Source organism: Zalophus californianus, chromosome X (assembly GCF_009762305.2).
Source record: "Zalophus californianus isolate mZalCal1 chromosome X, mZalCal1.pri.v2, whole genome shotgun sequence".
NCBI lineage: Eukaryota > Metazoa > Chordata > Mammalia > Carnivora > Otariidae > Zalophus > Zalophus californianus.
In genome coordinates this window covers 30,823,184-30,848,518 of record NC_045612.1, presented here as the reverse complement: position 1 = coordinate 30,848,518, position 25,335 = coordinate 30,823,184, and the positions used below count along the sequence as shown (strand labels likewise).

The 25,335-nt window shown below is 46.4% G+C and overlaps 2 protein-coding genes across 6 annotated transcripts in view; one reads left to right on the top strand and one right to left on the bottom strand.

The window, feature by feature from the left end:
* Window positions 1–1,664: 1,664 nt before the first annotated feature.
* On the top strand, window positions 1,665–10,114 carry PGRMC1 (progesterone receptor membrane component 1). The gene is made up of 3 exons (XM_027607882.2): window positions 1,665–2,100; window positions 5,470–5,625; window positions 8,723–10,114. The coding sequence occupies exons 1-3, from the start codon at window positions 1,773–1,775 to the stop codon at window positions 8,824–8,826; spliced, it is 588 nt and encodes a 195-aa protein (XP_027463683.1). The 5' UTR covers window positions 1,665–1,772; the 3' UTR covers window positions 8,827–10,114.
* A 2,450-nt stretch (window positions 10,115–12,564) lies between these two features.
* Window positions 12,565–25,335, bottom strand: part of LOC113930617 (A-kinase anchor protein 17B) — a 30,257-nt gene continuing 17,486 nt past the window's right edge. The window contains exons 4-7 of one of the 5 annotated variants that reach the window (XM_027607881.2): window positions 22,164–22,932; window positions 20,611–20,738; window positions 18,866–19,133; window positions 12,565–17,036 (exon numbers count right to left, since the gene is read on the bottom strand). In XM_027607881.2, coding sequence (XP_027463682.1) covers window positions 15,393–17,036; window positions 18,866–19,133; window positions 20,611–20,738; window positions 22,164–22,916 — 2,793 coding nt within the window. In that variant the 5' untranslated portion in view covers window positions 22,917–22,932 and the 3' untranslated portion in view covers window positions 12,565–15,392. Of the gene's footprint in view, window positions 17,037–17,306; window positions 19,134–20,610; window positions 20,739–22,163; window positions 23,193–25,335 lie in introns of those variants that run through there. The other 4 variants (XM_027607878.2, XM_027607879.2, XM_035725499.1 and 1 more) reach the window with 4 other exon arrangements.

Genomic DNA, 25,335 nt, shown 5'->3' with positions numbered 1-25,335 from the left:
AAGCCTCTTCTGGATTTTCTTATCAATTAAAATGAACTCTTGCAAGGTATTAACCCTTTCTCTGTCATTAGATGAAAATATATTTCACAAGTTTGTTGGTTTTTAAAAATATCTTGGCCATAGACTTTTAAAACAAAAGATGAGTAGAGTGTAACTCCGGCCTTGGGCCCTCAGTTTAAGCCTATTTCCCCTTGATTACATGGAAGAGGTTTGACAAAAGATCTGTGAGGGCCATTTCAGCTAACCCTAAATTTAGATCTGTGGGGGAAAAAAATGTGTGGGCCCGATTTAAGGATTATTCCGCTCATATGTACTTTTAAAGGATTTAAGAAGATGGGGTGGGGGCAGGGATGGAAGAAGTTGGTGCCAGAAATTTTTAGAATTCTGAGGTAAGACGCCAATTCTCTCAAATCTCTTGCGTGTTGAGAGGGGGAGTAAATTATGTGCAAGCGAACAGAACTCTTGATGGAAAAGTACTGCTCTGGGTTGCAGATGTGTGCAGGGCTTGGTTTTAATTATTTTTCCCCCTTCTCTCTATCCTTTCTTCCGCTCCCCTCCCCCCACCCCGTGACACTGAAGAGGGCGGCCGGATTACGATTCTAATGGGTAGAGACGGCCCTTCCTCCGTAAGGCCTGCTCCTGTGCAGACGGTTAGCCCATCAACAGCCGGCGGAAATACCCAGGAAAGGAAGGGACCAAACTTAGGATCTTTCCAAACTCCCGCTTTCGTCTGGGATACAGCACAGGGTTATTGAGACTGCCAAGGGTAGCTCGACAGAGTTCAAATAAAACAACTCTGCCAACAAAGAAACTTCGGTCATTATTCTGAGCCAAAAAAAGCGCAACAACAGAAGGCCGCTTGCTGATGCGTTGGGACTGAGCAAATCTGTGATTGCGAAAGGGTTTAGATTTCCGAGAATGAATCCAATTTCATCCGGCGAGCCGATCGGCCTCCCCCAGATATTGGGAGAGTTGTCAGGCAGGGGCCTGTGCGCTGACTTGGGCTACACGGGGGTGTCCACGCCACAGCCTCTGGCGGGGAGGCCTGGAGAAGGGTCATTAAGGAGAGTAAAAGGGGGTTCTCAAGGTGGAAATGGGTAGTCTGGGACTCCAAGGTGGAAAGAGGAGCTCGAGGAGAGTTTCCTTCCTGTCCCCCAAGGGAGCCTCACGGTGCCCGGGGGGATGGGCGGGGAAAGGTGAAGCTTCAGAATGGAAGGCGAGGGAGAAGCTGAAGCAAGAGAAATGGAGTCGTGTGTGGCGCGCATCAGGTGGCCGAGCGGGCCTCGAACCGAGCTCGGCAGGGCCGAGGCTCTCGGAGTGGGTCGGGGTGCAAGGAGCCGGCGAGGGTGCAGAGGAGGGCTGCGCGCCGCGTCGCGCTCAGCTAGAGGCTGGCGCGGGGATGGCGTGAGGCTGCGGCCGCCGCCTCGCAGGTACGGCCCGGGGGGGGGGGGGCGTGCCGCTCCCGCCGCCTCAGCGGGGGTGGGGGGTGGGGGGCGGCGGGATCCGGCCGGGGAAAGGGGAGCGACCGTCCGGGGGCCAGGTGGGGGGCGGGAGCTGGACGGGCCGGAGCTGGACGGGCCGCGGCGCCCCGGGCGGGCGGGCGGCGGGGGAGGCGGGGCCCGGAGGCTCCGCCCGCCCCGCCCCGCCCCGCCTCCTCCCCCGGCTAGTCCTTGTCCGCCGAGCCCCGCGCGCCACTAGCTCGCTGAGAGGGAGGAGGAAGCAGCCAGTTCCGGAGCCCTCCCTAGCCCGGCCCAACCTTTGCTCCAGAGATCATGGCTGCCGAGGATGTGGCGGCCACCGGCGCCGACCCGAGCGAGCTGGAGGGTGGCGGGCTGCTGCACGAGATTTTCACGTCGCCGCTCAACCTGCTGCTGCTCGGCCTCTGCGTCTTCCTGCTGTACAAGATCGTGCGCGGGGACCAGCCGGCGGCCAGCAGCGATAGCGACGACGACGAGCCGCCCCCGCTGCCCCGCCTTAAGCGGCGCGACTTCACCCCTGCCGAACTGCGGCGCTTCGACGGCGTCCAGGACCCGCGCATACTCATGGCCATCAACGGCAAGGTGTTCGACGTGACCAAAGGCCGCAAGTTCTACGGGCCCGGTAACGGCGGCCGCCCAGGGGACGCGGAGACAAAAGAAGGGGCCCCGGCCCGGGGCCGGGGCCGGGGGAAGCGAGGGGGAGCGGGGCGCCCCCGAGGGGAGGAATGGCGGCTCCCCGGCGGCAGCGGGCAAGGGGCGCTCTAGAAGGGCTGCGGCTGGCGGGGGACGCCGCCAGCGCCGGGATGGGGGTTGGGGGGGGGCGGAGAGAAGGCTGGAGCGCCCGGGGCCGAGGGCGGGGGGGCCTGGGGGGGGTGGGGGGCGAGCTCGCCGGCCTGGAAGGGGGGGTCACGGCCGCGCGCAGTGTCGAGGGAGCTTCGAGGGCATGGGGTTTGGGGGTTCCTGGAAGGAGAGGCGGTGTCGGGCTGGAGAAGGGAAACGTGGGCGTCTCGAGGGAAGCGGGGAGGGGAGGGCGGAGGGGGGAGGTCCAGCCTGCGAGAAGACGCGAAGGCCGCTGCGGCCGGGAGTGGCCGCGGCGTGTGTGAAGGTGCGGGAGCAGGAGAGCGGAGGTGGGATGGGCGGCAGGTAGCAGCCGAGTGCGTGCGGGCAGGTGATGTGTGAAGTGCGTGGTCCGTGGCTGGGGCTTGCCGGGCGCGGGTGTGCGTGCGCGCGCGCGCTCGGAATGTGGCATGTGTCAGGTATGTGTGTGGCATGTGTTTGGTATGTGTGTGCGCGTGCTGTGTGTGGCCGACCGAAAAGCTGGAAGGTGAACGGGGAGCCTCCGTGGGGGGGGGGGGGGCAGCTGACGGAGGGCGGAAGGAGGCTGAACGTAGCGGACAATGGGAACGTGGCGAGATGAGAAGGTAATAACAGCATTTTAGTCTTTAGCGGGAGAGAAAGCACTGGAAGCCAAAAAAAAAAAAAAAATTAAAAATGGAGGGAGGGAGAAGTGGGAGGATCCTGGGAAACAAAAGGGGTAGGGCTGTGAGGGCTGCTGGGTGTGGGGATTTCAGGAAAAGCCAACCAGAGGGGAAATGGGGGTGGATGACTGCTGAGCCGCTGGAGGGGGGCAGGCTTGGAGGGTTTTAGGGATGAGGCTTTCTAAGCCTGGTTGCGGATCAGAATCACCTGATGAGCTTGAGCAAAAACACCGATTCCCGGCTTACTCGCAGCCACGGTGGAGGAGGCTCTGTGGGGGAGGTCCAGCAATCTGCATTTTAAGCGGCTCGCCCAGGCGCATTTGAGAAGCGGCCAGGTTTGGAAAGTCGTGCCTTGTAGAATATTCCGGAGAGGGGGAGGAAGAGATTTTAGCTCCTCTAATATGGACTCCTAAAAACGGGGAGCTCAGGGAGTGTGTCCACATGGAGGGCCCTCTGGCTCACTGGCCTGGAGCGACGGAAGAGGATTTAGAAGGCGGTGATCTCCATCATCTCCACTCCTGCTTTGTTTTACTCGCCCAGCCCAACTAATCAAAATCAGATGGGTTCAGGTTCTTCCCGAACTGGTCCCCTTTGCGGTTTTTCCTTGTGACTGATTTAGAAGACCTGCATTCTGTAGGCCATGTAACTGTCCAAAGAATTTGAGAACCACACCTTTGTTGTCACTTTCCCTGTCACTTCCACTTTACATAATCATGTAAACGGCTGTCTCTCCTGAGCTACACCATCAAGGATTCCAGCCGGGTACGTGGGGCAACATCATAGGGTTGTAATTTGCAAAGTCATTGAGAGGAATGCAGGCCTGTGCACAGAAACACAAAACTCTGGGAGTCAGGCGACCAGAGTTCTAATCCTGGTTGGATTACTGACTAGCTGTGTGACGTGGTGCAAAGCATTGTTCTCTCTGGGCCTTAGTTGTCCCTCTGAAAAATGCTAAGGATGGCCCATTGTGAGATCTCCTCAGTCTCTGCTCTGCGGTATCATCCCGTGAGCCCATGAATATGTGACATGATGTGCAAATGATCGTTCATGTTACAGAGGATTCTTAAAAATTACTCATTCCAGTGCCCATTATTCATTGTAGGTACTGGGAATACAGCTGGGAGCAAAACAGACACACATCTCCTCTCATGGAGCTTACATTCTAGTGAAGATACATTCGGGTGAATAACCTATATTCTCCCAAAACTTTTAGTGCTCCCCTTGAGCCATTTTTAAATATTCTGTGACCATAATCTCTGAAGTATCGAGGTCCCTTGTTCTGGTCCCAAACCAGAACAATTGGCCTATTTTCAAGTACTAGATGCTACCATATCCACTAGAAGTGTATACACATACACACATTTGTGAAAAGTGTAATGGGTTTTTTTTTTAACCTTCATTAGTAGACATAGTATATAATGAAGATCGCAAACAACCAGTTTTCTTTAGAACCTTATTTGCATTTAAAAGTTGATCATAAATTTTGTCTAATTTGTGAAAAAAAAAATTCCTAGGGGATTGAGGTTTCCAGTGACCAGGCCATCTTGAAATTTGATCTCTTCTCATACTTGGCATAGTGGTTACCTACAAACTTTAATGTCAGAGTTGCTACCCAATCTACCTTGGGGAAACAACACATAGTTTAAAGTACACTGGCTTCTTTTCCTTTACTTGTGAATATTTAAATAAGTCTAAACATCTACTTTAAGTACCTACAAATAATTCACCACTCTTTTAGACAAAAGTTCAGTATAATATATAATAACATTCTAATGTTTTATATAATTATTTGGAGATATTAATTCAGTCTTTTTTTTTCCCATGAAAATCTAAGTATTTTGAGTCTTCGAGCTCACCAGAGTGACGGAGCTGATCTCCTCTGCTACCTCTTTACTGAGAGTGTAGATTATGTAACATGGGGATACATTTCTGGACCACTGATACTCTTATCAAATGATTTTTGCTGCAAATGCCAGTCTCACAACTGAAGATCACTGTAAGATACTTTTGACTCATTAAAACATACCAGAATACATTTCATAAGGAAATGTTCTCATTTATGTCTTAGTACTTACTACCTTAAGGAGCCATAACTTTCACTGGTGTAGCCCAAATGCCTAGAACAGAGACAGGCTCTGGGTTCAACGTCCTAAAGTTGAATTCTGACCCTTGGATTCAGTATTATCTTGGATGATTTCCCACCACCCCCACCACCCCCCCATCCCGCCCCAGGAGATAATCATTCGTGGCTTTTTTATTAGCCATTTGAGAATCACAGGGAATGGATGATAATGTATAGCAAATTGGTTTGTAAAAGTTTGATAACAGGTCCTTGGGGATCCACCACATAATGATGAAAGTATCAACATCACTTCTGGTTTCCAGATGGAATTTGATACTGCAAAAGAGGGCTGTCTTTGTTGATGGGTAAGGAAGCCATTTTCTGTGTATGAACCACAGAGAAATTGACTGTCTAATAAAGAACTGGTCTTTGGTTTTGTTTGTTTTTTAAGAGGGGCCATACGGGGTCTTTGCTGGAAGAGACGCATCCCGGGGCCTTGCCACATTTTGCCTGGATAAGGAAGCACTGAAGGACGAGTACGATGACCTTTCTGACCTCACTCCTGCCCAGCAGGAGACCCTGAGTGACTGGGACTCTCAGTTCACTTGTAAGCATTTTTTAAAAATTGTGCCTGGATCAAATTTCTACCAGTAATGGGATTCACAGCAGTACAATAGTTATTACTAAGCAGCCTGAAACTGGGGAGCATTTTGATAGGCTCCTGAATCTTGGACGGATCAAGTTCATGGCTTGAAGTAATTGCAGCAATGCTGAGTCACTTGCTGTGATTGCATCCAATTTTTAGCTAGTTCTCTGTGGAAACTTGGGTTTCTGTTATTTAAGTCTTTGACAGGTTCGCGTAGATTCCACACTAGGATTTGGTGCTTGGTGTGTAGGGGAAAGGATCTGTAGGCTACAGAGAGGGACTTTCAGAAGTCCTCACTAGTAAGGCTTGCTGTTTAAAAGCAGCCCACATTTCTGTCGAAGAATGGGAGACTTGTGTTCTACAAAACAGCTTCTCTTTGAATCTAATTGAGCCTAACGGTAGGCCTCATCTACAAATGATGCTTAAATCTGCCCAGCAACAATGGTGTCTGCATTTTTAAAAAGAGAAAAAAAAAGGAGCCGCTTGTTTCCTGGCTTATGCTATAAGGCTGAGGTCTTTGGGAGGAGGGGGAAGTGAGGATGGGGGTTAAGTTCAAATTTCGGGAATTGAGGAATCGGCTTTTGTCAGACCTAAGTGTCTAATGATCACTTTAGCGACATTGCACTGCTAAGAATTCTGACTAATCTTTCCCAGCTTTAAAACAGTATATAAAGACCGTGACCAGCGCTTAAAGATTTTTTTATTTTAAAAATGTATCCTTTCTATTTGCTGTTCTCTATAGCCAGTTAAATATTACTGACTCTTTTGGCTAAACCCAACCATTTTCTTTGAAAATAATGCTGACTTCAGAGTTCTGGGCTAATTATTAGCCAGCTGTGGCTCCACCTTTAGGTTCTGGGTCCCAAGCAGACAGAAGTAGAGCTTTCAAGCCTAGAGGCAGGTCTTTTTACTTTGAAAACATAATTCCCCTATCTAACATCGCCCCTGATTTTTTTGGTATCCTAAGGATGCCTTTGTAAACATAGATGTTTCTATGTGGAACCAGCGAGTTGTAATTTCTAACTCACAGAGCTCTATCTCCTAGGGCTTGCCTTCCCCAAGGAGGCGAAAACTGTGGGAAAACGTTCTCCCCCTTAAACTAAGACCAGCCCCCAATTCTGTGGTAACGCTGGAGCGCCACTCGAGACTGGCGTGGGTGCCCCTTGAAGCAGGTTGCCCTGGCGCCAGCCGGCGTGTATTTGTTGTGTGGTCCTGAGCACTCTAGGGACCTTTATAACATGTTCAAATAGGAAAGTCCCCATTGTTCCCGGCGATTATTCCACACAAAACCAGGTCCGGCTACCTGGTTAGACAGGTTGGTTACTCCTCTAATTCCTGCCCACACGCGAAAGTCTGGGCCTCGCCTCAGACAGCGGCAGGATTAACCCTGCGTTAGCTGGGCTGCAAGGATGCGGCCGGCGGGATGGTGGTCTGCGGACTCTTGCCCTTCTCACGTCTTTTTTTTTTTTTAATTTTTTATTTAAATTCAATTTCATTAACCTATACTCTTACTAGTTTCAGAGGTAGAGTTTAGTCATTCGTCAGTTGCCTCTCTCACCCAGGGCTCTTTCCATCACGTGCCCTCCTTCATGCCCGTCACCCAGTTACCCCAGCCCCGCACCCCCTCCCCTCCAGCAAGCCTCCGTTTGTTCTCTACAGTTACGAGTCTCTTATGGTTTGCCTCCCTGTTTTCGTCTTATTTTATTTTTCCCTCCCTTCCCCTATGTTCATCTGTTTTCTTAAATTCCACATATGAAATCACATGGTTACTTGTCTTTCTCTGACTTGTTTTGCTTAGCATGATACCCTCTAGTTCCATCGACATCATTGCAGATGGCCAGATTTCATTCTTCCCGGTGGCTGGGTTTCTGGTTTGCACTCTTAAATCTGTTTTCTCCAGCGTCTCCCGTGCCCTCCTGGCCTCCTTAACCACTCGCTTTAACTGCTATGCATAGCTTTTTCCTTGTGTTGGGAAAAAATTTGGTCTCCTGCTTCCCCCCATCCACCAGACTCCTCATCCCTTCCCTTCACTGTCAACCGCCTGCGAAGTGCTTGTCCCTAGCCACGGCTTCATTTCCTCCCCACACCTCCTTACTCCGTGCGACAGTTTCCAGCCCAGTTCCACTGGGCTTCTCTTTCTCAGAGCTTTCCAGAGACCTGCTTCTTGCCAGCATTGACTTCACTTCTCCAGCCCTTGTTGCGGATTTCCTGTCGGGTGCCCTCCCCACCCCACCCCCGCCGAGGGACTCCCTCTCCAGAGTCCCCAGCTGGGTCCACGGAAGCTCCAGTTTTAACTTCATTAACTCATGTTTCCAGTTTTCCTTTAAAGTAGCTCATATCCTAGCCTTTCCGTTCCCATGGACACCCTACTCCTGGCTCTCATTCCTTCACACACAGATCTACCCGCTGGCCTCCTGGGCCGCCTGTGCCTGGTCTCCTTGCTGTGATCCGCCTGCTAGGCCACCACCACCCCATGTGTGCCAGGGCACTGGCTTCCTTTGTCATAAATCCTTGCCACCTATAGGATTAAGTCCGAACACTTCAGGCTGGCGTTCCACAACCTTCCTGGTCTCTTCCCCACACTGCTTCCCCCCCACACTCACTCCCACTCTGTTGCTGTCAGCTTGGTCTCTCTGGTGCTCCCCAGATCGGTTCAGTCTCACCTGAGTGCCTTTGTACACGGCGTTGACATTTTCTGGAAACCCCTCTCGCCTCAGATCCTTCCATGAGTTTTCCAAAGCATAGCCTTCTTCGTCAGGTGTTCTGAAATCCTTCTAACGAACTCCTCACGAGCCCTTGCTCCTCTCACCCCCTCCTGCACGCAGACACGACTCACTTTGACCTTCCCTTGCACACTTGGTGCCCGACATCGCTGCCTGTTTGGTATTTCTTCCGAACGAAACTCTTTTAATTCCCCGTGGGCAAGGACAGCGGGGTGAGTCCTGTGTGACTGACAGCTTTGAGGACCGCAGGCCTCTCCCAAATACTTTCAGCTGAAATGTAGTGCCCCTCTGTGAAGCCTGAGAGTGCTCATTTGTGTTTTCTTCTCTCCCTCCAGTCAAGTATCATCATGTGGGCAAACTGCTGAAGGAGGGGGAGGAGCCCACTGTGTACTCTGACGAGGAAGAACCAAAAGATGAGAATGCTCGGAAAAATGATTAAAGCATCCCGTGGAAGCATATCTATTTTTGTATTTTGCGGAATCATTTGTAACATTCCAGTCTGTCTTTAAAACATGGTGATTTCAGTATTTCGAGCAGTTTCGAACTTGCTGTTAAGTTTTTGTAATTAACATCACTAGTGACACTGAACCAGTTAACTCTTCTGTCTTCAAGTGCATGGCGTGTTTGTGTGTCACAAATCCAGACCATGAACTGCAGTGCTGCGATCCAAATGTTAGGACTCTCCCCTTCTGTCTATAGTTAGTGCAGGCTGCCTTTAAAATTCGTTTTTTCCTGAGCGAGTCAGGTAAGACTTGGGTATTTCCCCCAAACAGGTAAAAAAAAAAAAAAAAAAAAAATGTTAACTGTGCAAAGTCCTTCTAGCCCCGAGAACAAAGGATCAATTTCTAGTCTCGCTGTCCTCAAGATAGCAAATCCTTTATTTCTCAATTGACTTAACTGCATGATTTCTGTTTTATCTACCTCTAAAGCAAATCTGCAGTGTTCCAGAGCCGCCTTTGGTATTGATGAAAGAGAGCTGCCCATTTAAAAAAAAGAAAAAAAGAAAGAAATCTCAAAGCTGGGCTCGGTTGGGAAAAGTACATTCACTGTGTGCGTAGACTGCATCATTCTTTTTGTCTTCTGGACACTCAGATGCCCCTACTAACACAGCAACGTATGGTAAGACTTAAAACAGGATCTGAACATTCAAAAGAAAGCTTTAGAAGAGATCCGCTGGCTTGCCGAAAAACCTAAATATATGAAGAAAACATAGAACTATCTCCCCTATCCCCACGTTCACGGTGGGACAACGGTGATTTCACACGGTTTGCCGAGGGGGGGCGTATGCTGAACAGGAGCAGGCCTCTGCTCTCCGGAGAGCCTTCACACACACACTCACTCACACACACACACACACACACCCCACCCCACCCCCCAGGAATGAAGAAAGTACACATCACTAGCCAAGTGGTTTTTAAAGTATATTCCTTAAGGTAACAGTTATTCTTCTGTTGTTACAAAACCATAGCCACTGCAAGAGTAGTAGGCCAAGCGTCTAGGTCTTTGATACTGGTCTTTTGGTTAACAATAAACTTCGCTTAAGTAGACTGTACAGTTGTATGAATTTGTAAAAGTATTATATGAACAACTAGTGAGGTTTCAAACTCTTGTAATTGTAGTTGAATAGTCCTTGTATTTTCTTGTGAACCGTGTCTCATGGATTTACCTCAAATCAGGAAACAAAATGAAGTGCTTTGGTCAGTTAATAAAAATGGTTTTACCCAGTATAGTGTGGTGGGTTTTTAAACCTTAACCTAAGAAACCAGATTCGATCATTTTACTTTAGCTTAATACTCAGCTTCCCTTCTGTGTGTGTGTGCCAAGAGAAACCAGTAAAGGGGCAAAACTTCAGGGATCTCACACCACAAACCAAGTACCACCTTGTCCTGTTAAGAAACAGTGAATTGAGGGGCACCTGGGTGGCTCGGTCAGTTCAGCCCCTACCTTCAGCTCAGGTCCTGATCCCAGGATCCTGGGATCGAGCCCCATGCTGGGCTCCCTGCTCAGCGGGGCATCTGCTTCTCCCTCTGCCCCTACCTCCCACGTGCAGGCTCTCAAGTAAATAAAATCTTAAAAAAAAAACACCAGTGAATTGACATTAGCTAAACTGCCCTAATGAAAATGTGCAAACTGACTTTTTAAAAAGTGTGAATTTATTTTTTGTGACTTGTCAAATTCTGCCTATTTTTTTTAAATTTTGTTTTATTATGTTATGTTAGTCACCATACATTACATCATTAGTTTTTGATGTAGTGTTCCATGATTCACTGTTTGTGTTTAACACCCAGTGCTCCATTCAATACATGCCCTCTTTAATACCCATCACCAGGCTAACCCATCCCCCCACCCCCCTCCCCTCTAGAACCCTCAGTTTGTTTCCCAGAGTCCATAGTCTCTCATGGTTCGTCTCCCCCTCCAATTTCCCCCCCTTCATTTTTCCCTTCCTGCTATCTTTTTTTTTTTTTAACATATAATGTATTACTTGTTTCAAATTCTGCCTCTTTAAATCAGAACTTTCTAAACTCAAATGCACCCCTGCCTTGAGGTCCATAGCAAGGTTATTAAGGGGTAACTTTACTAAGGACGACATTAAAAGTGCCTGGGCAGGGTTGGTTGGTTCTGTTTTCAGACACCATCCATCAGGAAAGCGTTTGGAAATTCTTAACATGGCTAGGAAAGTTAATTCACCTCCTGTCAAAACATCAGATTTGCATATTGCAGTTCGTTGTGTCAGCACAACTTCTTTCTCTGAATATTAGTGTTTTGCCGTTTTAAACGTTCAAATCAGAGTTTTCTTACAAGGGATGTACTCCTACTGGGAGAGGACACTCAACTTTCCGCTTTTTATGTTCCCAAACCATTGCCTGTTTCTATTGTTTTTAAAAGAGCTCTGCCCCCCCCCCACTAGGTTTCATTCAACCGATATTCGAGTTGCCCATTTTGTGCCAAGCACCGTGTTACACCGAGTGCTTCGGGGAAGGGGTGGGAGAGAGAAGCTGGGCCACCTTGCAGCCTGAAATCTCATTCAGATGCGAAGATTAGGCTACTCCTTTCTCTGAGTTAAATGGGTTTGATGCCAAGAGGAAACCGTCCAGAGCCTGGTTAAAGCTTCGATCTCAAATAGTCAGATTCCCCGCCATTCAGAATGAAATCAACATTGTATCGATTACACGTAAAAGGATATTACAATAAGGCAGGACTTCGGTCTAAAAACTTCTCAAATCCAGCTAGCATATTCAGAAATCACATTACATAAAAGGCACCATTTAAGATGGGGGGAGTGGTGGTTACAGGTGCCCAGCCAGTGGGGGCGGTGTCAGGTGAAACCCACGGGTTGGTTCCCCTGCTTTAACCACCCCCCCCTCCCCCACAGAGGCACTGTGTTCTCAGGATTGGCACCTCTGGGTCCTAAGCATTCTCTCCGTGGTTTCCCGTACCTCTCCAGATCTGTGGCTTCTCTGCATAGTGACACCTCAGAGGGCCCAAGAGGCTAATCCAGGATCTAGAACAAACATCCAGATAGCCCTTGCTGTTTCAGATAGTGCTCTTTGCCCCCCACCAACAAGGACCCTTTCAGCTGTAAAGTACCCAGATTGTACTAAGGTACAGCCTTTGTTACAGAACACTCGGAAACAGTTTGCTGTATGTGTCACGTCAAAACGCAGGTAACTCCTGACTGATCAAAGACTAACTAGTGAAGCCCCTAGCTTCTCTGACTAGAACCCCCCCATCCCACACCCTCACTGATATCAAGAGATTGTAGAAACTTGAACACTGCCACCAGGTGCTGAAGGGGAGAGGGGAAACGCCACAGGGTCCATTTCGCTGCCTACTAAGATTATTGATAAAACCTTTGCTGAAGGGAGGATAGTCTTCAGTCCAATACTGTTATTTCAATTTATCCAAAATGAAGATAAAACTGTGATCTTCAGCTGCATGACCTCTGACATAGTCCATTCCCAAACATCAGCATCATATAGGGAAAAGTTGCGTAGAATCAATATTAAAACTGGATGTGTGTGTATATTTTCATAGAAAATGCTGGAGATGTGTGACATCCTAGCCAATGTGCATGGTAAATGAACAGACTCTAGTCACCATGACCATTTTATTTTTAATATATCTGAAAATTAACTATGTACTATTTCTCTAACAATGCAAATGAGACAAAGGGTCGGGCACAGGAGTGCAAAGCAGCTTACTACAAGTAGAAATTCATCCCCCCCCCCGCCCCAGTGGAATTATTAGCATTTATTTAAAACATTTTAAACAGTCTCGCAACAAATAAAAATACATTTATTTGGTTCTTACTTTCAAAATTACCAGGTTATGTGGCTTTCTACCTGAGAAATTCAAACAAATTGGACAAAAAAAACATTGACAGATTTTTAGTTTTCTTAAAGCGCTATCAGCAGCACATACAAGGGAAACACATTGAAAACACCTATTTAAAAAGACAGAGTTTAAAGTTCAGGCCCTTACTTACTTAATAGGTCATAGAAAAAAGATATGAGAAAATACTTTTGCACCACTTAAGTAACAGCACAACGAAGAAGAACAATGTTAATTAATAGAAAGTGATCACAATATTTTCGGTTCTATTTCATTCCTTACTAAGCCATTCATTCCACCGAAAAGTATAGGATGAATTGTTCTCTTCCTCATTTAAGGCCTACACACACACACAAAAAAAAGGTGTATTCAAATCTAAAATGCATTACCACAAGACATATAAAAATCCAAGGTTGTACAGAAAGTAAACATGAAACCAGTATTTTTACTTACTTCTAGGCCCCAGGATGGTACTTAGCAAACAAACAAAACCAGATAAAATATTAGATAGAAGTGACTTAGCACCAGTTCTATTATACCCCCCAAAAATTGCACATGCTGTATTCTGCAATTTATTTCTTTTATGTCTGGTTACTGAGCAGCAAATTGTTTTCATGCCTAAAAATCTCTGCAAAGAAAAATTATCTAATGGCAGAAGAAATGAAGATTTGTTTTCAAAACAAGCATAACTGCTTTCCATTACGAACCCCTAATGTTCTTTGTTTCAATGGCATGAAACATGAAAAAAAAAATGAGGCAGGGTCTCACCGGAGGAGAGAAAATACCTAGTTACCAAAAGTCTGACAAAATACAAGCTCTTAGCGTTTTAAAAGGCTACTCTGGACAACAGTACTTTGAACATTAATAGTCCTTGCTAGTCCTCAGAAGAGAAAAGGCACTCACCCCATGAGCGATTTTTCAAATGTGACAAGCCAAACCTAGTTTTGATGGCAGAGTCACTAGCTTGAAAGTGGAACTGAATACAAGGAAGCCCACAAATCATTCGTTGGTTATTGTCTCATTAATAATAAGCATGACCTGCTATGTTACATTCATTTTTGAACTTTTGCATGAACTAGCATATCTCGATCACATGTGATTAGGAGAGATCAATGAAACAATGTGCGGTTCTTAACTTTCGGTGAATTAGAAGATGGTGTAGCCCCTTCAGACATCAGGCTGCTCAAGGGGCTGGTTCTGAGCACAAAACATGCCTCATCATTCAGGGCAACCCCACTGACCGGCATCCTACCCTTGGCCCTACCAGCTGGTACTTTTCTACAGAATGTCAAGTTAAGACCGAAATGAATCACGCCCTATGAAAATGTTGCCTTCCACTACTTCTGTGAATGGAAATCTCCTTTTCCTGCCGCAGCCAGTCTGAGATCTCATTGATGTCGTCCACTGCCGAGTCAGGGATAGCTTTGTTGGGAAAAAAAAGGTCATTTCCTGCCCCTGAGGTCCTAAATCCTATATAAGGCAGAATGAATCAGCTGAGCTTTCAAGAGAACATGCACTGCTTTAAGATGTAAGTCTTTATGAATCTATAAAATATCTCCATTTAAAAACATATTCAAGAAGTCCAAAACCAGTAGGTAAAAAGATAAATTGCTTCTGTTAAGAGTTTACAAATCCTGCACACATACCATTTTTCCCCAGCTAGAAAACTAGGGCTTTACCCTTGACTCCTCCTAACTCCATGGCATTATTGAGGATTGAAGGAGGCACTTGTTAATGTTTTATAAAAGTCAGTTTGGGGATAGTCAGTGGCTTTTTACAAACTGATGTCACCCAACCCTGAGTGAAAGAATTACATAACCTGAAATGGAATACTGCCATGTCCTATCTTCCCAAGTGCCATTAGTGGTGTCCCGGGATCTTTCCATGTTGCCTTTTGCAAATCCCACTGGTCATTTTACTTCAATTCTCTTGATTTTCTAGGATGGAATGACATGGGGTTCTTCCAAAAACAGCTCTGCAAATGGTCCACCATCCGTCTAAGCCTCAAAGGACAATCCGAGCCCCTCTGTGTTGGTTCTTCCAAGTTCCATTTCTCAAAGGACAACTCTTTCGAGTACTATGAACATACGAATGAGATTAATTCCCTTCTGGTGGGTGGTCACGAAAACTTCCAATGTCACGAAGAAGTCTATGATGCATTCTTCTGCTACCTGTAGTTATTTCTAGATAAAAGTCAGGACGGCTTTGTGGCTGGCGTTTCTGACCCAATCCAAGCACTTGTAAAAAGATCCTATGCCATTCACTGCTGTCCCCTTTGAAGATAACTGACACTAAATGATGATGTTCTAACAGCTAGAGAGCCACAGAGGGCTATCAACTCCTCGTAGTGTTCATTTGCTTCCTCACTGGCACCAAGTTCAGGTTGCAGCCAAACTAGAAAAGTCTGTCCTTGGATCAACTTGTACAGGCATGTTGTTTTGCCAACCTTTGGAATCTGGATGTTTCTTATTTCTCAAAGTTTGCCAACACACCTGCAGTCATTTATGCTTCATACTTTGGCAAGAGAAAGGTTTTTGCATTTGACCTTGCTCAAGCTTCTAAGTGCTGCTGTCTTTCTCTGCAGTTGCTAGCCACATAACTGTATTTGGTTTTAAATGTTCTATCCTGCACATTGTTTGCTGAGGATGAGGGTGCTTCTGATCTAAGAGGCCTTCAAAACATTTGAAAATAGAGAGAACTAGCGTAGCCGTTTCCAAAATAGCTTCCATAGCCGAGGTGCTCCTGACTGTTATGTCTAATATAATAATTACCAGAATTCAGCATGGAATCTCTAGAATGCTCGTGTCTTTTAAACCTTCTGGCCTCCTGGTTATATTCCGACTTCCGCGGAGTCTCTCTTCTTTGGGGCAAATCCCCCACAGAGAAAACAGGAGCACTTTTTGATGACGCCATCGGCACGGGAGCGGGCCCACAGTGCACCTGCTGTCCGGGCGTGCTATCGCCGAACCTCCTCCTCTTCCTTGTGCTGTGGTCCAACAGATCACTAGGACCGGGCTCGTGGTAGTAGCCTCTGTCGAACAAGTATTTGGGGGCTAGCATTGCCCTCCTTTTGCTGGTGCTCTTCTCACCTCTCCTGGAACTGTTCTCGCCCTCCAGCCATGAACATCTCAGTTCAGGCTTGGACCTCTCACCTGGTTGCCTCAGCTGGGATTTAGAGGAGCCGTCCTCCCCATAACAGTTCCACTTTGAAGACAAGGTCTGCGGACTTGCCCTAATTTCTCGATCGCTAGCGGTGATCTCGTCGTCATCAAGAGATCTTTTTTCTGGGGAGCTATCATCTGGGGCTACAGACCTCTCTTTCTCCTCTTCGTTTATGCTAAGGATTTCACTAAAGCACTCGGAATCACTACTGATTTCCTCTAAGAAATCTGTCAAGTCCAAATCTAAGTCGGCTGACCGACTGGGTGAGGAAACGGGACTCTGACATGGGGAGTTGGAATCTTTGACCTGGTAAGCTTGCGTCTTTTCCAACAGATGGCTCTTTCCATCAGCTGGGGACAGGTGATCACCAGTTTCACTAGCTGTGTCCTGGCAATGATCTTTTAACTCCTTGGTCCATGCTTTGGCATCATCCGCTTTTCCTCTCTTTTGTGGTTTATGCTCAGGATCCTTAGTACAGACCTCTGATGGGTAGTCATCTTCTTGAACCCATTCTCTCGTTGCCAGGTTTTGCATTTGGCCCAGACTGGTGGAGTGATGTCTACGTTTTCTCAGATTGATCTGAAATCCATTTCCCTTAGCATGGACAGACCTCTGCCACTGACATGGGCTTGCTATATGACTTGGCTCTAGGCAGATCCGGGCATACTTTGGAGTTTGATAGTAGTTTAATAGGTAATCAATAAATTCATCTGTTTCATAGATCTTCTGTTTCCTGCCATGGTCTGGCTTAAATAATGTGGAAGAATCGGATTTCCTAGAACTGCAGTGGTCTTCTTTCTCAAGAGACTGATCTTGAATCATCACATTCCGCAAAGAATTCTGGTCAGAGACCAAACTGTGATTGTATTCCTCGGTTGATAATTTTCCAGTTCTCTCTTTCCTAGCTGAATATCTTATTTTTTTTCTCCCAAGGTGGTGGGAAGATTTACGTAAGTGAGCCCTAGTTCTTTTCTTCATTTTTTGTTTTCGCTTATTGTCTGACTTGGCAACCTGGTATTTTGGCATTTCTTCCTGATTTTGAAGACACTGAGTGTTTAACTCTTCTTTCTTCAGAGTTTCCAACGCGCTCCCTGGAGCATGATTCACTTTTGGGCTTGCATCACCTACCCCCTGCGGGTTAAACTGTGTGGATCCCTTTAAAGAAAAAGGTTAAAAATCTCACATGAAAAACCTCACAGTGTAAAAATCTCAAAGAAAACTGGGCTTTCTGACGTGGTTCTGAAGAGGTTTTTTTTTTTTTTTTTTAAGATCTTATTTATTTATTTGAGAGACAGAGACAGAGATAGTGAGAGAGAGCATGAGCGGGGAGGAGAGGGAGAAGCAGGCTCCCCCCTGAGCAGGGAGTCCGATGCGGGGCTCGATCCCAGGACCCCAGGATCATGACCTGAGCCGAAGGCAGACGTAGGCGTTAGGACCAACTGAGCCAGCCACCCAGGGGCCCCTGAAGAGGTTTCTAACATGTAAGGTAGATCCAAATTAGGAACAATATTGCACGGAGGAAAGAGGTACAGGATTCAATCTCTCGGGCGAACGTGAGCCATGTTCATGAGGTCCGTGCGCCACGATTTACGTACCTTCAAAGCACATGACCCTTTTTTTTTTTTTTAATTTGTTCACAAACTGGTGAGGACTTACAGTTCCAGGTCTTAGGCTAGGGGCTGGGGATAGAAAGAGGAATAAGAAATGCTCTACAGCCTTTCCAGAAAATCCTAGAACAGGAAAAGACTGATGGGTGAAATGTGTGTCTAAAAGGGAATCAACTGGTTTAAAAGAGAACCTTGCCTCTGTTTGTCATCCCAGCCTCTTCCCATGGGTTGCTGGTGTGGATGTCCCTGAGCTGTACCCCCTCACCTGCTTCAGTCGGAAGCAAAGCGGCAGGTAGAAAGTGTGGCCGTGGCAATGGGTCGGTCTGTGATGTCTGCTCTGCAGAAGTGCAGGGCAGGTGAAAGGTCACCCACGGGCCCCACCCTGCTGGGAGAGATCACCCCGTGCTCTGGCTCACACAGGGCGCACCTTGGGATAGTGCCTACCCATTACCCGGGATTCGAACCTGGAGACTGCGTCAGCAGTGTGAGGCCCCATCAATGGGGCCAAGAGTTAGGCACCACGTCCATTTAAAGAGACAAATTCTTAGAAAGGAGTCACCTCTGGAGGTCATCACGGTAAATTAAAAGATTCAGCACGCCTTATTATAAATGTAAATGCGAGATTTTTCTGATCCTGATTTCACTAAGGTTGGTCATCCGCATTCATGAGAGAAAGGCTGGGAATGTAGCTATCCATGAAAGTACCTCTTATCTGATCCTGATGCCATTCACTCTGCATATTTAAAAACACTGAGGATGCATTTTTAAATGAACAATCTGGGAACCTTTCCGGCCTTTCCTCTGGGCCATCTGCGGGAATCTGGTTATCTTTAGGTCAGTAAAGTGGGGCAAAAAAAACCCCAAAACCCCGAAACTCCAAAATGGAAATTCTCCAAACAAAACAAATTGCTCTGTGAGGTCAGAAATTCCTTAGCAAATAGTTTAAGACTACACTAACTGGAGCTCGCTACACAAAGCTCTCTGTCCAAGGCTCTTCCTTCCCATCCAGACCCATTGCAGATGAATGGACAAGTCAAGTTAATGGAAGACTCCTACCAACCTAACACCCACGCCCTCCACCCCTGCCCCCTGGCATTAGGAGCCTAGAGGAATAGATTCACTAGCTATCCTGCTCTGGGGCACACGGTCCCAGAGCTCAGGACCACAAAGTGTGGGTGTGCCAGACCTCAGGGGTGAGACACAACTGTGTTGGAGCATTTGGGTGCCCCCTCCCCCTTCGTAAATCCACAATTGGGTTTACTGGAGATCAGCCTATTCAAAACAAACCCCAAGGAAGGCAAAGAGAGTCTTCCATGGAGTCGATTTTAAATGGGCCATGGCGTGTCAAAGTGCGTCTCGGAAAGATCAGGTACCTACCAAACATGAAGATGGATTGAGAAAGAGCCTTACTGCAAGTTTCCTCAAGAGTACCCGGAGCAGCCGGAGAGCCTCCACCCGCCTCTGGGCCAGGAGGAACTTCCGCTCCTCCCACCCCTCCGAAGACTCGGGCTCCCGGGCGCTGTCAGTGGGGGCTTGGGCCTTGGGTTTCCTGCGCCGGCGTCTGTCTCTCTCCTTCGGGCCTCGTCTCCTCACCCTGGCCTTCTTCCTCTTTTCCTGGGCTCTCCTTTCTTCCTCTTTTCTTTTTCTGGACAACGATTAAGATTCAATCATTCAGGAGGCATGGATTAGGCATTAGCTCTCCTTCCAGCTCCTTCCCCATTGCCGGGGCAGTGGGGGCGGGGGGGACACAGATCATTGAGGTTTCCCGGAATCACGCAGTGCTAACCCCAGGGTTTGACCTAGACAACTTAGGGAATAAGACACCGTTGGTGCATCAGTCAAAGGGGAAGGCCACAAAACTGAGGCAGTCAGTTAGAAGCAGGTACAGGAGACAGTATACAAGAAGAAGGCTACAGAATTCAAAGAAGGGGCTTCTAGAAGTCCCCACTTTCTCAAACCACCAGCAGTCCAGCTTGTGGACTTAGCCATCACAGTGGTGATTTCATTTCTCTCCGAGATCAAAACCTTCCATGGAGCTGGCTTCAAGTAGGCTTATAAATAAAGGGAAGTCAAGGCACTCAGAAACTCTTATGGCTGAGAACTGGTCCTTGGTATCTATTACTTAACACAGGACACTATCATAAAAGCATACTGGCTTAGGAGAATATGGGCTTTGTTTACTGGTATTTTCCGAAAAATTAAACTGTTTTGCTTGGGCCCTTATGGAACCATGGGGAAGGGGAAAGAAGGGACAGTCACCTGAGTGAGGACTTAGCCAAAAGCAAGATTATCATCTCAACTGCATGTTTAGTCCGGAAATTTGGGGGGATAGTTGCCTTGAGTGGGCTCAAACTCTGGCTGAGTTTCACAGACATGATCTCAGGCAACTCCTATCACCCCGCCAGCCAAAAAAATGAAAGGCACACGGAAGGGGACCCTTTATCTCCTTTTTTGAATGACTCTAATTTACATGAAAGACTGAAAGAATAAACACACAAGGGGAGGGGCCAAGAGGCAAAATTGGTTTTGAGAGCCCATTTGTACCTTCTTGGCAAACCTCTGGCAATCCAATAGCCCTTTCTAGGCTCAACTCCCTAAATTAAGAGAACAAGGAGAAGCTCAAAGACATAAACACAGAGGCTCCTCTAATTCACCGAAAGAACTTAAGCCAACAAGAAATAGAAGGCCAAGAAATCCATGCCTTCCTGTCCAGGGCTTGGTTTGACTGTTGACCAAGAAAATCTCTCCCAGACCTAAAAAGATTTTTTTTTTTTTTAATTTTAAATTAGTAGGCAAGGTCAACTTTGGTAAATTTGGGGTAAACTGGTCAACTTTTTAATTTGGTGGGCTAGGATTTTCCCAGTAAGATATCTTAATCTAGCTCATTACCTGTTCTCCCTGAGAACTTTCTTTTTAAGTTTCTCGTTTTCAATCGTTTGGCCATTTTGGTTTTGTAACAGCACAGCTGGAAGACTGTGGGCTTCCACCGAGTTTTCCATTCTGTACCAATTCCTGCCGCCTCCCCCCGTCAATCTTATCTATCGAGTGCAGCCAGTCACCCAAAGAGACAAACCCACACGTCACGAGTGAAAACCCCTCTTGGTTTATGTTGGTCTCCTCACCTTGCAGCCTCTTCCTCGTCTCTCTTTACTTTTTTCCTTTCTTCCTCCAGCTCTTGTAACTTTAGCCTTTCTTGATTTCTCCTCCTTATAGCCCCTTCGCTGAAATGTTTGGTTGTATCAAACATAACCTGCCCACAAACAATTCAGAGTTCCATTAGAAAAGTCTGCCGGCTGGCTGGGTGTGTCCCAGGCCAGGGAAATGAAACCAGTATGTACAGAACAACGCAAAACTTGGTGAGTTCAAAATGTCCTCCTCGCATCCCCATCCCCATCCCCATACTGTTCGGCTATTTCTTGGTCACCTGCACAACAGCCCCGTGGGTTCTAGAACTGCCTTCGGCAGAACCCTTGAGGAGTTCTCATATAGTTATATACAGCGTCACCGTGTCATTATGGGCACAGGCTCTGAGGGATGTGAGTTTATTACCTCTGGCTCGTTATTAAGATCAACTGAATTCAGGTATTTTAGTCGCCAGAGACAAAAATAGGCAAAAAAAAAAAAAAAAAAAAATGCTTGGGGGTGGAGGAAGGATCGGGGAAGCAAAGATGCCAGAGAACTGACCTGATGGGGTACGAGATCGGACTGTAGTGATTATTAAGCTACTTTGCAAATCCCCAAAATGAAGTAAAAGTCCTGTCAAGGTGCTACAAACAAAGTTGCTTAAAAAATAAAAGGAGGCAAAAATAGCCCTTTAAATGTACACAAGAATGCTAAACACCAAATTCACAATCAGGGCCACCTCTGCGGGGAGGGAGGGGGATGGTGTCTCATCTCACAGGGGATGTTTCTTTTCTTACACCGTGCAGTGGGTACACGGACGGCCGCTATAGTACGTGTTTTATCCTTTGTCTGGCTGAATAGCTCATACTTTTAAAAGATATATTTTAACATAAGTAGTTTCACACCACACACACACACTCATACATAGGAAGCTACTTAAGCCGAAAATCCAAATGCATGCTCAAGGCTAACTGAGAGACTAAAGAGTGTTTAGCTGCATCTTTTCCTCTGCTGGATTAAGAGGTCAAAAAGGAGATGGCCAAGCGTGCAGACGTCGATGAGGTGACATGACTGGATAGACAGGATGATCTTGAAAGGAAAGGTGTCCAGTTTGTTGAGAGTATGTTCCAGCAATTTACCTGACAGACATCCTGAAAATGTAAGTTGTCCCCAAGAGTAAAGGGGAGTAACCTGCTCTCCTGGGGGTTCAAACTGCATGGATCCTCTCTCTCAGCAACTCGTCAGATGGAACATGCATAAGAGGTAGCTCCATGAGGGCCAGAAGAATTCTTCAGTGCCCTCAAGAAGTTTAGGGCAGGACCCCGCATTATAAGACTCCTCCCTTCCAAACCATAGCTGGCAGAAGAATGTCCACATCCAGATTAGTTTTCTTCTTAAATGTCCATTTATGAGTGACAACACAAATCTCTACATCAGCTACTGATCAGAGCCTAATGGGGTCTAAGGAAATTTATTCTAGATGCTTCCTTCCAGCTTTTGCTCAGGACCACCCGAATGACGGGAAAGGAAAGAAATTCTGGCTCCTTCTTACCTTGATGTTACAGGCCAGAGCTTTCCCATCATCTCCCTTCAACATCAGCCTCATCCCTCGAAGGGACTCCATGGCTTTCACGAAGTCAGTCGACTCCTGGTACTGGATAAAGGCCTCAAACGTCTGCAAGCCAAAGCTAAAACCCCCGAAGTTTCCACCAGTCATCACTTCTCTGTAAGGATCCAGCATAGGGATGTCCACATTCTTGATCTTCCCAAAGCTCTCAAAGACCACCCGAAGGATCTCTTCACAGGGCTTCTCCCCGCTGGAGCCTTTGGGCGCAAACCATTTGCAGGGCAAGCCTTCGAAATAGATTGAATCTGGGCTCTTGTCCTGGTCCTGCTCTTCGGCCCCATCACTCGCTGGGGCCTCCTTTTCCCTGGGGAAGCGCTCCCACTCTCCCTGGGCATCTGTAGCCACGACTTTTAAGTCTGTTTTCAAACCATTCAGCTTGATGATCTTCCCATGTAACTTGGCCTTCAAGATCTGAACCAAACTGCGTGTTTCAGCCTCACCCTCAAATCGGATGAAGTCCTTTGTGCTCTTGGAGAGCCGAACGGTGGTGAACTGGTCAGGGCAAATCAGGCTCTTCAGCTGGTCAAGCACTTCCCAGTTGGAGAAGGGCCTCGTTGGTTCTGAGTTCTCTGGGAGCAAGACATTAATCATCAATTTTGCTATGGGCTTGAGGTAGAGGTGCTGAGCCGCACACAGCTCCGTCGCCTCAGAGTTATCATATACCACGGTGACTGTCATGGTAGCCCCCGGAGACCTTAGAGAGCGAAAGAGAACATTTTCATACAGATGGAGCAAGACACGGATTTGGATTTTGAATGGTGCTAGCATTCCCGGACTTCGGCTCAATCAATAAGGGAAAGTGTACTTTGGGGAGAATTGAGACAATAGTTTACCTTTGTTTAATGTGTTTCAGAGCTTTCAAAGAGTTTCCATATACAGTGGACTCTTGAACCATACAGGGGCAAGGGGCAGCAACCCCCCCACCCCTGTGCAGTCAAAAATCGACATATAACTTGTGACTCCCCCAAAACTTAACTCCTAATAGCCTACCATGGACTGGAAGCCTTACCAATAACAGAAACAATCGAGTAACACCCATTGGGTATGTTAGATGTGTGATATACCATATTCTTACAATGAAGTAAGCTAGAGAAAAGAAAATGTTATTAAGAAAATCATTAAGGAAGGAAAACAAATGGGGGCTCCTCACTGGCTCTGTTGGTGGAGTGTGTGACTCTTGATCTCAGGGTCATGAGTTCAAACCCTACGTTGGGGGTAAAGATTACTTTAAAAAAATCATAAGGGAAAATACATTTACAGTACTATATTTATCGAAAAAAATTCCACATATAAGTGGACCCATGCAGTACAAACCCATGCTGTTCCAGGGTCAACTGTACTGTGTGTTTCCATTTCCTTCACTGAAAAATGGAGATTCTAGGATTTCCGAGAGGATACAGTGAGCGAGCACATGTGAAATCCTTAGAATAGTGCCTGGCACACAGGAAGTTCTCCATAAACACAAACCATAATGATTATTTATTAGTGGCATTGGTCTTACTTTATCTCAGCTGATTCATGAAGCAACCTGTAAGTAGGCATTTTCATGCCTGTTTTACAGATGGGGAAATTCAGACAGATTCAGGAAAATGAAATGACTTGCCCACACATTGAAACCCCAAGATTCCAAATCTCCAATCTATTGAGTGACTGATCTCAAAGGCAGACTCCCATAAAAACTGGCGGGGGGTGCTACAGAAACAGGGCAAGGGTGAAATACCTGTAGCGCATTCACAAACATGCACCTGACTGAGCATCCTAGGTCATACGTGGACACACTGGCTTGGAGGCCTCTATAATCTATGGACATGAACTAAACTGAACTCTAAGTTCAAGTACAGAGGAGACAACCTCCTCTACTGAGTGACCAAATGAATTTGCCCTCTACTCTGGGACTGGAAAACCCCCCAAACAAGAGTGCTTGCTGACATTTCATATTAACAAACTCTTTTAAGCTGCCCCAACGTGAATAAGATTGCTAATGCTGGGACTTAAGGATTTCTGCTATTTGCTGACTTCAAAGAGAACTTCCCAAAAGAGGGGTTCTTTCTAAAGTGTATATATTCAGACTCCCCACATAACCTGAGTTTCTCACTGTCAACTTCAGGGAGGTTTAGACTCAAACATATACGGTTAGCTGATGGAAATTCTAACACAAAATTTACTATTAAATAAATTAGTTTTTATAAAGTTATAAAAACTTTATAAGTACATAATTCTTTTTTAAAAATTTTTATTTAAATTCAATTTAGTTAATATATAGTGTATTATTAGTTTCAGGGGCAGAATTTAGTGATTCATCAGTTGCATGTAATACCCATTTACAAAATAACTGTCCATAAAGGACAATCCAAATCAATTTCCTTGAGTTTGCATAAGCTGTTTTTTTTTTTTTTTAAGATTTTACTTATTTGACAGAGAGAGAGAGAGAGAGCACAAGCAGGGGGAGCAGGCAGAGGGAGAGGAGAAGCAGGCTCCCTGCTCATCAGGGAGCCCGATGTGGGGCTCGATCCCAGGACCCTGGGATCATGACCTGAACCAAAGGCAGACACTTAACCATCTGAGCCATCCAGGCGCCCCAAGCTGTTTTTTCAAAAGGCCTCCAAAGGCTATATCTAAGATACTAAGATACTAAAAATTCTTATAATAGCAACACTGAACTGGGACGTTATGAAAACAAGCATGTTCTCTTTCTCCAAAAACATTATCTAAATAGCAAAATGAAGAAGAAAATCCAGTTAGTTTGCTGCAATTTGCAACCTAAGTAAGAGTTAACACTAAGCTCCTTTAGAAGAAAAATTAATTTGATATTCAACTAAGATATACTCAACTCCAAAATGTATCTATAGTCAATAGGTATTTGTTTATACAACCTAATTTAAAGCAACAGCTTTTTCTTTTAAGATTTTATTTATTTATTATTTATTTATATTTATTTGAGAGAGCACAAGAGGGGGGAAGGTCAGAGGGAGAAGCAGACTCTCCACTGAAGGACTCGATCCTGGGGCTCCCGGGACTCCAGGATCATGACCTGAGCCAAAGGCAGATGCTTAACCCACTGAGCCACCCAGGTGCCCTTAAAGCAACAGGTTTGAAA